General features: G+C 34.9%; 1 protein-coding gene across 1 annotated transcript in view; it reads right to left on the reverse strand.

Annotated features, from left to right (window-relative positions):
• Positions 1 to 14,448, reverse strand: part of LRMDA (leucine rich melanocyte differentiation associated) — a 643,577-nt gene that overhangs the window by 94,734 nt on the left and 534,395 nt on the right. The window contains exon 6 of the mRNA XM_031602984.2: positions 13,077 to 13,161. Coding sequence (XP_031458844.2) covers positions 13,077 to 13,161 — 85 coding nt within the window. The remainder of the gene's footprint in view (positions 1 to 13,076; positions 13,162 to 14,448) is intronic.

The raw sequence follows: 14,448 nt of genomic DNA on the forward strand, positions 1-14,448 counted from the left end.
AGAAAGTTCGTATGCATCTTGGATAGAATTCTGTTGCCATATTGAGTTTGGCAAAAAACATGAAAAAAATTTCATGACCAACATTTGGATGAAGGCTTCCTTGCATCTATCTAGACATTACAGGAAGAATTCTCCACCCTGAGTTACTCCCATAATATCCAACAAATTTTAGCCTACTTGATGTGACACTTTAGGATATCGTATGAAACTGACAATCTGCAGCCAACTCTGAAGACTACATTTCACTCATAGGGAAAGGAATGTTTAGAAGTTTCCACACTGACATAAATTTATTCCCAAGATACCTTAATTTAGTAGTAAGGAATACACATGCAGCTATTATGGAAAAGGAGTAAAGGTCTATAGAGTTGAAGCTCTTTTGAGCACAAGTTCAGCAGGCAATAGATGAATAATAATGTATTACACACACTATAACCTCAACACGTATATCTATCTTATTTCCCCTCTCCTTCAACATTTCACTACCCTAAAAGTAAAGACTGAAAAGCTGAAAATCTGAGAAGTCTCATCATATATCCAGCTACATGGCTAAAACACCTGCAGCTAGTTGCTGAAAGAGGTGCCCAGCATGTGTACAGATTTCCTCCCCATTGTCTGTGCTCGTCTAACTGCAGCCAGAGAGAGAAATCAGTCTAGAGATTCCCTTCTTTTACTAAAATATTTTCTTTCAAGACAATACTTCTAACCTACCGATCAGAGAAACCATTCCATCAAATGATAGAAAAATCTTTTGTATTAAGTTTATCAAATGTAAGAACGGGCAAGAAACAAAAGTCAGATGTCTATTTTATTAAGAAATACCAGAACTGAATTTGAAAATAATAAAAAAAGATATACCTCAAGATTCATAATTAAGACATTTCAAAATACCTGTGAACTGCTGTTAAAAAGCTTACTTTGGAACTTACAGGAAAATATATATCTTTAAAACCCCTAAAGAGAAAAACAACTATAAAACAAGCCAAAACTTAAGGATGTATTAGTTATCCCACTTAAAATATATAAATGTTAGTTTGTACAATTGTAGTTTGGTTTTGGCTTTGCATTTCAGTCTTTGCTTCATCTCCATAATTACAAAATACTCATAATGAAATGAGAGTTTGACTTCCATAACACAAAACAATTAGAACTTGCTCTTGCACCTTTATTTAAAAATACCTTCTGAAGAAGGAACCAGATAAAATTTTGCGCTATCAGAATGATTCTTTTTGAATTTTAAATAATTGATACAATACAAACCAAAATACTTATACAAATTTAAGAACAGAGCTGATTACTCTCAAGATCTCGCTTTAGGAATCAGATGCTGTTTGCCCTCCCAAGATGTCAACTTGGGGTCAACTTGCACAAGTTTGTAAACTAATATAGCAATAGCCCTCCAAAGTTTCTGCACTAAAGTTCTACATTTGAGCTCAAGAAAAAATCCAGAACCACTGTAGCTTCACAGAAACAATATTAAATCTTCCTTTTCTGCCTGTGACAGTGAAAAAAAAAAAAAAAAAAAAAAAAAGATAACAAGATTTGATTCCCTGATAATTTGGCATTGCAAGTGCATTCCTACTCGAAACTTTTCATACACGGATTTTGCCACCCAGTGTGTTTTCACTGAACAAGCCCCGCTCTACAACTAATTCAAACTTTCTTTGTACTCTACAGAACATACCTTTTCTCTCTCTTTTTTTAATCAAAACGTGATTCATATTTTAACTTCTCATAGGAACTTTTTCTGCCTGAATGATGTTTCCTGTACCTCTCAAATTAATGTCAAAATGTCAATCAATCAATTAATGTCAAATCAAAATGTCAATAATGTCAAAAATACATCAGATAGATCCCGTTTAACTTATTATTAAACTTATCTTGCTAAAGAGATTACTTTTTTACCATGACAGAGTGGAACAAAAATGAAAATCCCCGTGCAATGATTAACAGTTAGGAGAGGGACTCCTTCAACCATCCTCTACACTTCCACCGTCATTGTTACCTAGAACTGTACTATAAGGAGGAGGCAAACTCTGAATGTACAATTAGAGGCTGAGTAGATGTTTACATATCTCACTTTACCTTACTGTCATTTTCGTCCAGTATTTTTTTTCTTAACATATGTACTTAACATCAATAATAGTTGTCATTAGCACAAATAGCTTCTGAATGATCTAATACCTTATATTTAATCTATTTATTATAAAGTTGCTCTCTTTCTTTCCTCTGATGAATTTATCATTCACTGCCTTTACATAGACATAAACGATCTTCTGACTGAATTAATTGGGTGGGTTTTATTTGGTGGGGGGGATTGATTGCCAATTTTGCTCTCAGATAGATTCCAGCTCTCCCAGCAGGTCCCAAGGGATGATTTCCATTGAGTCTGCTTCATTTATTTCATGGGAACAAAAATGACTGTTAAGACAGGCTGCTCCCCCTCACAGTTCAGCAAAAACACTAACTGAGAATTGCCTCCCCTCCTATCAAGAAGTAGTATAGATGAGACAGATGTAGTTTATCTAAGCACATCTCTGACTGCGTACAGTGTCTCAGCACCAGCAGTCGGTACTGAGGAATCTAAGCTAATGCAGGGAAATGCAGCATACAGACCAGGCATGAACACTAATTTAGTTCTCTGATAATTGTGAGAAATCACATCTACTATCACAAATGGTTTGGAAAGTGCTAACTCAGGCTGCATTCACATTCCACCTCACTGTACGTTACCCCCTCCCCAACACTTAATTAGAAATAAAAAGAAAAATTGAGAGTTTGCAGTCTTGTTTGGTCTTCGCGTAGACAACACAAGGGTTGCTTGCATCCCCCTCTGCACTGCACTCCTGCAAAAGGACTCTTATTCACCAGGCTCACAGTTTTTACAGCCTACTGTTCTAAATATCATCATTATGTTTGGTAGGCATTCCAACAGAACTGCAATACAAATCTGTTTCACTTGAAAAGTAGAGACTGTGATTCCTTAGGTTTTATAACACAATGCTTAGTACGAATTCACTGAATTTTTCCAGTGCTTCGCTATGTGATTTTAGGAGTCTATTTTCCCCAGTGGCATGCAAGTACTAAAATTGCATTGCATTTTGCTCTCAGCAGGTGGGAAAGTGCATACACAATGGATTATTCTCCATTCTTTACTTCAGTTTTATGTAGCCACAGGTGGGGGGTCTTTCAGGTGATTGCTTAGCTTTACTAGGCACTTTAGAGTCATAGACAAGCTTTCTTAAAAGGGTCTTACAAAACACACCAATGTTGTCAATCATTCAGTAAAAGAATTTCCTCCTCTGTAAACAGAAATAACTTTCAAAATCTCTCACACTGCAAACAGCAAGGCAATGGGTAACAGCAAAAAAAAAAAAAATCAATCATCCTCTGTTGGGTAAGGGCATATTTTTTTTTCCCTTGTTACACACATTGTTTACCTCTTTTCTCCTTTCTTTCCCCCTTTTCTCCACAGGTGTAAACTTTCTGCTTAAGGATATGCAAAGCTAACGAAGGATGTCATGCCTATCATTTACTTTTCCAGTACTGAGGCTAGTAAAGGACCACAAAAACATCACAAAATAGGAGAAAAAGGGGAAGTTGTCAAACTACTTAACATTTGCTTTCAGTACTCTGAAAGGAACTTTGATCAGCAAACACATCATTAGATCATGAATACAGATATTCATATCCTACAAAATGTTGACAGCTTTCTCTTCTTGCATGAGGGGACACAGTGAAATAATATAAAGATATCCTTTTCTTTGCTGAAGGCAAAATTATAGAAAAGAAACTTCATCCGCAGCTTCCTTACACACCGCACACACTGAACAAAGAAATGCAAAATACATCACATCTTTTTGGCTGTTCAAAGTTTGGAATAAATGCACGTGTTACAGCATGATGTGGGCACCATAAAGAACTGACGCACAAGGGAATAAACAGTTTCATTCCTGTTAAGCAGATGGTTGCTCTTCTGATTATGTAGGAAATGTATTTGTCCAAACCTTCCTTTTTTTCCTAAGTAAGTTTCTACACAATGCGGGAATTAGTATTTTGTTTCTGATGACACTTACATCCCCTTCATTCAGTTCAGTAACACTAACTTCAGGAGAGCTACCAAGGCCATGTACGCATCCTCTCCTGCTAAGAGACCTAAACCTTTGGAGAAATGTATCTCCAAATGGAACGTTCAAATTATTTTCATCATAAGCAGTACCTAGAAATGTGAACAATATTCAGTTGCAGCAGTACTTCCTGTGTGCATATCATTTTCTCAGTGCAGGGTTCACCTATATAGAAACTGAGATGTACAAGTTCAAAACTTGAAGTCCCCAAAGGGCTTGAGGGAAGAAAGGAGTATAATGAATGCAAGTGTACCCAGCTTGAGAAACTTTCTGAACAGGTGGCCAGGTTGAGAGAGAAAATCACAAGACTGTGAAGTATCCAGCAATCAGAAAGAGATTGATATGTGGTACCGTGCAGTGACACGGGCAGACCAACTGTATTAAGTCCCTGCAAGGGGAGAAAGATAAGTAAGCTTCCAGTCCTGAGGAGAGAGATGACAAAAAACATGCAAAATGAAGGAGATTGAACCCTTGTCTCTGCTTGAGCAAAAGGAGGAGACACCCCATTACTCCTGGAGTCCCCCTAGCCAGCAAACATAAAGCTCTGGGGTTGGAAAGATTGTATAGACAAGAGTTAAGAACCAGAAAGGACGACCACACTAAGACTGTCCAACTAAAAACTAGTGCTACCAAAATAAGGTAGAGAGTCTTAGTTATTGGAGACTCCACATTGAAGAGCACTGAGGCACCTATTTGCTGCCCAGATAATCTCTCTAGAGAGTTTTGCTGCATGTTGGGAGCCCATGACAGAAGAAACTGGCAGGTATGACAAAGCCAGAGGGCTATCTGCTCTTCCTCTTCTAGCTGGGTCACAGGAGACTGTAAGTAGGAAAGTGACAGGACAATGGGGAATGGCTTTAAACTAAAAGAGGAGAGATTTAGATTAGGCAGAAATTATTTACTCAAAAGGTGGTGAGGCACTTGAACAAGTTGCCCAGAGAGGTGGTGGATATCCTATCCCTGGAGGTGTTCAAGGCCAGGCTAGGTGAGTCTCTGAGCAGGTTGATCTAGTGGGTGGCAACCTGTCCATGGCATGGGGGTTGGAGCTCGATGATCTTTAAAGTCCCTACCAACTTAAGCCATTCTATGATTCCATTATTCTGTGAAAAATAAGACTATGTGCTGCATGTTCAAAGGCCTACAGTGCACGCAAAATGATTAACAGTCCATTAGGCTAATTAGTTTTCATAAATAATAATCCCAGACTACAGAATATTTTATGACCATTTGGTATGTGCAGTTCAAAATACCTCAGGATCATAGCAGTTTTATCTATGAAAATGTCGAGAATCTCCTGAAATATTCCTCAAAAAAAGCATTAAATGAATTGATCAAAAATTACTGTTTCCTTCTGCACACCAAAATACCATCTTCATTATATTCAACATTTGATATATGCAATGCTAGCATGAGGAAGATATTTACTGCCTCTGGAATTAAAACACTATCACCTGACAGAATATCAGAATATTCAAATGAAACATGTACAGTAAAGATTTTATATATATATATATATATATATATATACACACACACACACATTTTTAACCAAGAGCATAAAGCTTTATTCTGTTTCTGTATTGGAGAATGGTATAGGCTGTATGCAGTACAGTAACACATGTCTATACATTATTAAAAACAGTAAATTCCTATTTAAACAAAGGTTACGATCTGTGCACTAAACACTCATTAATGGTTATGAATCAATATAAAGGGGGGTGGGGGCTTTTAGCAGGTGTGCATATCTATGAATTTCAATACATTGTAAAACTGTCTGTAGCCAACAGCTTTATCATTTGGCCTTTTTGAGCCTGGAGACAGGCAATTTTTCATGATTTTACTATTTCTGGCCAAACAAAAAGTTTTTAATTAAATATACCACATGATTCCAGATGTTTGTTTATTTGTTCCAATGAGGCTGTAAAAATGCTTTAGTGATAAAATTGGAGGACTCCTGCAAAAAAACAGGCTAGGCTGGAGTACTAACCAAACATGGGGATCTCTCAGGAGACTATATGTGCTCACAGCACTATGTGTTTTGAATGTTTCCTTTGGAAGGGCTGTAATTTCACAGTGCCTGCAACTGGTCTTCTTTATAATAAAGGATTATTTATTATAAAGCCAAGTGGGAAACCTACTAGACTATATATATATATATATACATTTAAATTAACAGTTGCACACTCTTTGCATCTTTAATTGATCTGCATAACAACAGAAGATTTTAGATAGGTTTATGATTTTGGATCCAATTTCCAATAAGGAAGCAATGTTTTCTGTTTTTCTGCCAACTTATAGCCATGGTTGCTTGAAGCTTGAGCATGCTCATGGTTTCTTATAGCTGACAAAAGGAGACATGTTGTGAAACATCACTCTTTCCAATCTGCCCAAAAATCCACATTTTTTCCTCATTATTTATATTCAGTTTGATGTGATATTTAAATTGGTGACTAAGGCCCAGGCTACTAGGTTAGTTTCAGCAAATATGGAGAATGTTGTAATCTCAGAAATGTGAGGAATACTGAACAGAAAAGGGAGAGAGAGGGAGAAAGAGAGAGAAAGTAGTTAGGGTTTTAAAAGTCAGTTTAAAAATATGCACTGTGGAAAAATGAAATTGTAAACAGTATCTAGAAAAAAAGAAGGATGGTAATTTTGAAAGACTCCCTGAATCTTATACTTCTAATTCTCACTGGATGCAAAACAGGAGTTTTGTGCTGAACTGGTTAAATGTTGAATAAAATTTTAACCCAAACTTGATAAGCCACTTAATTTCTCTATTTTATCTTTTAAACCCTTGCCTTAAAAAGGAATACCAGTATTTCATTCCCCCAGAAAAGTAGCACTCCAAGAAGTGATCTTCCTAGCATGTACTTCTGGTCAGCTTGATCACACCCCCTGAGTTCACTTCCAGAACTCAGAACACAGAGAACACTCACAAATTAAAACTATAATGTCATTTAAAAACAAATCTTAACTTTTCTGACCATTAGGAAAGACTGCACAAAACTGTAAGGTACCTTATATATCATTCTCTACTCTTTAACTCCACCCTAGTTACACACGGTTGGTTGATCTCATCATTATTTTGTATATTACAATGATATGTTTTTATATTGAAGTTTTAATAATCCCCAGTATCCTGATTTGATTCCAGCATTCCTTTAGTACACAGACAAGAAATTGTTTACCCTGTAAGTGACAAATACATGAATTCAATGATCCAGAAAATGCATCTTTTGAACCATATTAGCCAAGGTCACACTCAAATTCATCCACAATTTATTCCACATTTGGGAAAGTCTTTGTGCTTTACAGACAAACATGAAAGCATGTCTCTGGCAGAGACAATCACTACTGAGCAAGTGGGGAAAACTGATCCACAGAACACCACTGCTGTTGTGGTGGTTCTGGTCCATCAAAAACCAGATTAAGGCTCAGGAGAGGTACTACATGAGATACTCCTTAATCTGCTTTTTCATTACTGCCCAGAAAGAAGGCACTCTGAGATTGAGAGTGAATTAATAATGTGCACTGGACCTCTCAATTCCTTTGAAAGACAACATCTGTAACTATGTGTAGCAGGGAGGAAAGCTGTATACTGCATTTGCAGACTCAAGGCAAATATCAATATATGTGGGCTTCCAATCAGATGGAAGCATTTCAAGGAAACATGTCTTCTGGCATTTTTCCCCACCTAGATAGTTTCACCAATCTACCTACCTACTCTCCTCCATCCCCGCAGAGCAACTGCATCAGAAAAAAAAAAAACAAAAAAAAAAACAACTGAGAACAAAATAAACTCCAGAGTAACTTGAAAGGAAAAAACAGAGATATTAAATTACCTTCATCACTGAAGAAATAAAAAGAGAACTGTATCTTTCACATCAGGTCCAAGTACATGCTTTGGCATGCCTACATGCTCAAGCAGGGGACATCTAGCAGTGGCCATAAGAAGGTCTTCCCTTTCTCTCATCAACACCGGAAGTAATCAACTCACAACACAGTCTGTATTACCTTCTTACACTTCCAAATTTTGAGGACTCCAACAACCACTGACAGATTTTCTCTTTTCAATTACTTTAATTGAAGAAAACCAAAAGACAAAAAGCAAATATTGCCTTAACAAAGTTTCCCCTCACATTGGCACTCATGTTTACTGATACTTCACTTTCCATTCTTCTGTAATGTACCTCGTGCTTCCATTAATGCTGATTTTCCAAACCAAAGAATTAAACAAGGTACTAGTAGAACACAATTTCTCATTTCAAGCAAGCAAGCCAAATAAGATTTGATTTTTTCATAACATACATATGTTTTAGTCCTCTTCCACAATTACAAAAGAAGAGGATTTCCAGCAAAACTCACAGTTGGGATATATTTCCTGGCATTTATAGGAAATGTCACAAATTATTTTTGAGTGTTCATGCCCCCAGGAAATATTTGTCCATTAATGCAAACTTTTTTTTTTTTTAGTCAGTCATCTCATGGTCAGAAGATCCTGAAGATCCTGTCTTAAGAGGTACAGAGTCTATCTAAAATAAGGCAGCTTAAAAACTACAAATATGGCTATTCCTCATGTAAGCCATGGAAAAATTGCCACTATTCACAGCATCTCTTCCTGATAGCATGCATCCTGATTACATGCAGTTCTCTTATTCATCCTAGTCTGAATTATTACATGAATTAATGTAAATATTTTTATATGCATACATATACAACTTTTGTTAAAATTTATTTTAAAATTTGTCAGATTAACGGAATGATAAAACACTATCCACAGTTATTTTATGATTATTATTCTCTTTTTGGACAGCACACAATGAGCTGCTTTATGTAGATATAGAGAAAAATCAATTGACAAGCATAAAGTGCAGTTCACATTAAAAAAACTAACTAATTATGATAAGTTGCTACGTAAATTGCTTTGTGACTTTCCCAGCAATCAATTTCAAACTCTAAATAAGCCTCTGGCTTGAAAACACAATGAGTACCTAACAACTGTGTCAATATTAACAACAGAGAAGATTGCAATGATAATATAAACAGGATAATTATCTTTCTGGAAGTAAGTTTTTATGCTAACCAATTTCCTTTTCTTTTTATGCCTGTGATTTAAAGATAGAACAGCTTTTCAGAATGCAAGGATATTAAGTTGAAGGCCTTCAAAAATATGGACTTAGTTTATTAATATTTATTATTAAAATACATACATCATTTTTATAATTTAACTTGAAAATCTGAAGCATCATTAAAAAAATTTAGACCTCATCTTTGAAGGACAAATATATGTGATTAGTTTAGATGAACTAGAGAATATATTTGTTTAAAATCTGATCATGCAGAGAAAACACTGGTAGAACAGGTAAAGCCCTGGAGGACAGTTTGGAACTTTCACACTTCGCATGAACAATTACTCCTTCTGTTTCTCCAAAATTTCTACCTTCCTATCTTCATCACCATTCACTAAAAGTGGTAGGTCTCTTTAGATGCCTATTGGATTGTAACTTCCAGGAAATCTGGATCACATGATGCTCATTATGCATTTGAAAAAAGTACACTTCTGTCTTGGCCCAGCACATAACTCTTACAAAGCTAGTGACTGGATTGTGTGTATGGCATACCGTAAAAATCAGCCAGAAAGCATTCTGTATAGCCAAACCATCACTAAAAATTGAATAACTCAAATCCACTGCGTACAATAGCAAAGCAAACAAACAGTCAAACAAAAGAAACTGGAGTGCCAAGTTCAGGAGTCTCTAGAATAGATTGCACGCCTACATGCTATTGCTTGTCCATGAACGCTAAAGTTTCAAAAAGTCTTCATTCCATAACAATTCTTCACCGCACTCATCAGAAGAAAAGAGAAACTGAGAGCAGGAAGATACCTTTTCTTTTCCTTTCATTTTTTCTCAAAACAAAACAACAAAAAAAAACACCCCTGTTTTATAAGATTACCTTCAGAAGGCTAATAGGAAATATTCCATCCCTGAATTCTTAGGCACTGCTTCTGAATGCAGTTTCAGACTTTCAGTCTGAAATTGGACCATTTGAGAAAGTAAGAACACGTTTCGTTGAGGTGATTTGAACATATTCTTAGAGTAAATAACTTTTTTTTTTTTTCCATATCGGTACACATAATTCCAAGTGAGAAAATAAAAGAGAAAAGGTAATTTCTGTGCATATTGGAATGCTTAGATAATTAACCAAGTATTTAAAAAAATAGGACAGTGGATTTGTTCAGGAAGTTCTTAAGAGCCAAAATAGACTGCAACTATTAAAACTTGGCATAAATCCAATCCAAGGCTGTAAAAACTACATACATAAATACAGGCTTAGCTCTTAATGGAGACTGCTTCTTCTTCCTTCTACCAGTAACCCACGGGGCAGACTTACCACTAGTTGTTCCCAGAAGCAAGATCTCAGAAAATAAGACCATTTGTAAAATGTTACTGGGAACCAAATACCTTTGGCAAACGAATGGGTTTTCAAGTAAATCAGGTTCTAGACAATGTTATATGAAGCCTTCTAGACAATGTTATAAAATATTGTTTGCACAAAGCGCATTCAGCACAATTTTTCATTATTTTTATTATTTCATAATTTTACTTCTCAAGAGGTAACACAATAAATTACTATTTTCACCAGCAAATGGAAAGCACTGCCCTTTTAGGAAGGGAACTTGAGTCTGAATGCTTGAATGTAACAAAGAAACTTCCTTACCATAGCAATTATGTAAAATGAATATACAACATAGCTTAGGGGAAGAGAAAAGCAGCATTTTTCTGCATGTTAAGAATGTAATCCTCAAAATTATAATGCTACAATTTTATTTTCCATCAATTGTAACTATATTAAGTATTTTAAAGCATTATTTGAAGATTTAGTATATACTCAATACATTGATGTTGATGAGAGTACCAGGGGCATACAAACCAAAAACGACAAAAATTTCTACAACAAAAAGAAATGGTTTTCCTTTTAGACAATTTGTTAGATCATTTGGACAAGTAAGAAGAAAAGCGAGGCCCATTTTATTTTCGTTCATTAGTAAATTTCAAAACTAGTATAACAGAAATCATTTCTTTTTTTTTTTTTTTTTTTTTTTTTTTTTTAAGGGAGCATGGGGAGGTGTTTATAAACTTACCTTTTTTATTTTTAATCTGGGTAAGATAAATGTACAAATTTCACACAACTACATCACTAATGTCTAAAATCAAATAAAAATAAATATTGCATTAAATATAAAATACTAATTTAAAAATGGCCCCTAGAAGTTTGCCATCATTATTTTGAAAATAAAAATAAAGCTAGCTGTAAAATTACTACTTTGGAAGACTTGCCTAGAAGGACATTAATTAGGTCTCATAAAGAATCAAGTCATATTGCTCTCAAGTGCCCAGAACATGCATAGACAGTCAATACATTTTCTTCTAGGAAACGTAAGTTGAATTGAGTAAATATTCAGCACATGGAAGATAAGGAGAACAATTTTTTCCACAATAGGGAGAAATTTTTTAAGGCGTACAAATTCAATATTTGTTGCTTTCTTCATGTACTGAGAAACTCAAGCATCATAACATTTGATGCAATACTTATAGCGATTATTCCCTGACATTATTCCAACACCAATATAGCATTATTATATGCCGTTTCTGTGGGTTCTGACAGTGAGAAAGAGATTTTTTTAAATTCCTGAATTTTATTTGTTAAAACTGTCAACTCCAAAAGTCCAGAATCCATCTGGAAATAACATGCTGAATATATGAATACAGAAGGTTTGAGTTGCATGCTGCAACACAACCAGAACATGATTTTGTTCCCCTAGCAAAATTCACAGTAACATATAGTTAACATATAGAAAATTGTCCAAGTAAAACTCTGCCATTCAGATACATTCAGTTTGTTTCTGATCTCCCTCCGAAACCCCCAAAATCAATTCACATCTGTACCAAACCATTTGCCAGCCTTTCAGATTTTGGTAAACAAGTTTCTCTGGGGACAAATAAGAGCACATACAAACATACAGCATGCTTCTTTTCATTTTGGGTCAAAAATAGCCAATACTTAACATGTGCAGCAACTGATTCAATCACTTTTTATAACACTGAAAGCAGTTGAAGAAAAAAAAAAAAAAAAAATCAAAGGTATTCAGAACACAACCTAAAATAGCAGTTAAGTATTTCACTTTTTCTTAGATATTTTTCTATTGACTCCAATTTGAAAAACACTTGAAATATTAAAGTCTCCATGAAATCAAATGTGCAATGTGGAAAACGCTGAGTTTTGTTGCTCTGATTTCAAGCTATATACATTTCTTCTTTTTCAGAACAAACGTGAATGTGCTCTTCCTGACTGCTCCAGTTTTTAACCAGCTCCCTGAACTTTCTGCTCCATAGGTATGCAGAAGGAATTCAAGAGTTTGTCCAAGGTGCTTTTTAAGCTCTAATTATTGGTGAAAAAGGAAATTGAACACTGATCTGCCCTTATTGCTTAAAAACAGAGAAGAATGAATCCCATTTTATTGCAATGAAAACATGTTAACATTTCAAAATTATAGCCCCGAATTGTTAAAATGCCAAAAAGCTGTCTCTTTACAAATATTAGAAACTTTACAAATTCTTTCAAAATTACCAACTCTGTATGTCATCATCTACTTAGTGATATGTAAGTACTTCAACCTCTTGATGTTTTTTATGTTTTTTCTCACACACACAAAAAAAACACTGAGTGTTATTATCTATAGATTTGTTTTCCCAGTAGACTACCTTTAACTCCTCTTTAATGAGTTAAAAATCTCTAATCTTGACACGTATGGTTTTCTCATGTATTACAGAGAACACAGTGCCTTTCAAGTAAAGTACCAATACAGCACTAACTAACACATAGAGGTCCTCACTGTGAAGTTTACCACCTTGCAGGAATCCATGCCAATAAAAGCTTAGCTTTTACCTCTGTGATTGGTGAGGTCTCTGGATCCTGAAGGTAGAGGTGTATAGCTCATCTCTGGAGAGATAGAAGCAGCATCGCTGGAGGCCTGTGTGATAAAACAAATACTATCAGTGTTTCGAGCAAAGGTCATTGAGTAAACAGAGACAATGCACCTGTAAATGAGTATTCTGATGTGCATACAGGTGCACAAAATCACCAATCATGGAAGACTACTGAGAACTGAAAGAAAATTTAATTTGTTTTCATTAAAACCGCTTTCAATCTTGCAAGGAAGCTGCACTCAGAAGTGTGCACTATTATATTAAATTTCATTGCTAGAAAATATTGCCATACAGTTCACAGCTTTAAAGAATTACCAACTTAACCAGGAGAACTTTGGAATGCATTAAACACATTCCTTTTAGTGAAATAGAAAAATATTTACCTGAAGGAATTTACATGTCCACAAGAAATTAGAAAATAGAAAGCTGGGATAAGATGCTATACTTTTTAAAACAAAGAAAAAAACAGATTTCAAAATTCCACTGTACTGTAAGCTAAGCAATTGGATCTCTTAAGAATGATGCATATAATGTTCAAAAGTTGTTCAACTATCTACATTAATAATGAAGAGTTAAAACCCACGTCAGATTTCTAAAACTTTTAAAGTATCAGGAAGACTTACTGAGAATCCTTAAAAGAAAATGTTAAGAAAGAAGAAAGGAAACTCATTTTTTTCCCCATAATAAAGAAAAATTTCAAGATCCTATGATTCTGAATTGAAAACATTAAACCACAAAGTTATTGTTTTCTGTAAACCAGTCTTAATCTGGTTGAAGAACATTTTGTCTGAAGGAAAGAGCTACATAAAGCCAAGGAAAGCTGTGTTTACCATCTTGCTTTTTAGTTATTGAGCTGTGGGATCTCATGATATGAAAATAACGGATCTTGTTGGTGAATAGGAATCATCATTATAGTGTTTTAAGAATTTACTTTGAGTTGTATAGATAGCATGGTAGTGTCATGCCCAGTTTCAGTCAGAAACAATAGTGTCTACTAAAAGTTGTATAATAATTTCTGATAGAAAAGATAAAGGAAATAGAGAGAAAAAAAAAACACACACAAAAACTAAAGTCCTGAATTTCATAATGATTTTTAAGAAAAATTTTAAAATAGTTATCTTCTATTCCTGTTATTCCCATATGATATTTTGGCTTACAAATTGCAAAGTCACATAATTTCTTATTATTTTTAATTAATCATATATATGAAGATTTACAGATTTACAGAGGCTAGTTAAGATGAAAGCATAAGATAGAGCTAAAATGTCTTTGGAAAAAAAAAAAAAGCTTATAACCAAACAAAACTTGAGAAGAACACGCAGAAATCCACA

Source organism: Phasianus colchicus, chromosome 8 (genome assembly GCF_987193195.1).
Source record: "Phasianus colchicus chromosome 8, bPhaCol1.hap1.1, whole genome shotgun sequence".
NCBI classification, from domain to species: Eukaryota; Metazoa; Chordata; class Aves; order Galliformes; family Phasianidae; genus Phasianus; species Phasianus colchicus.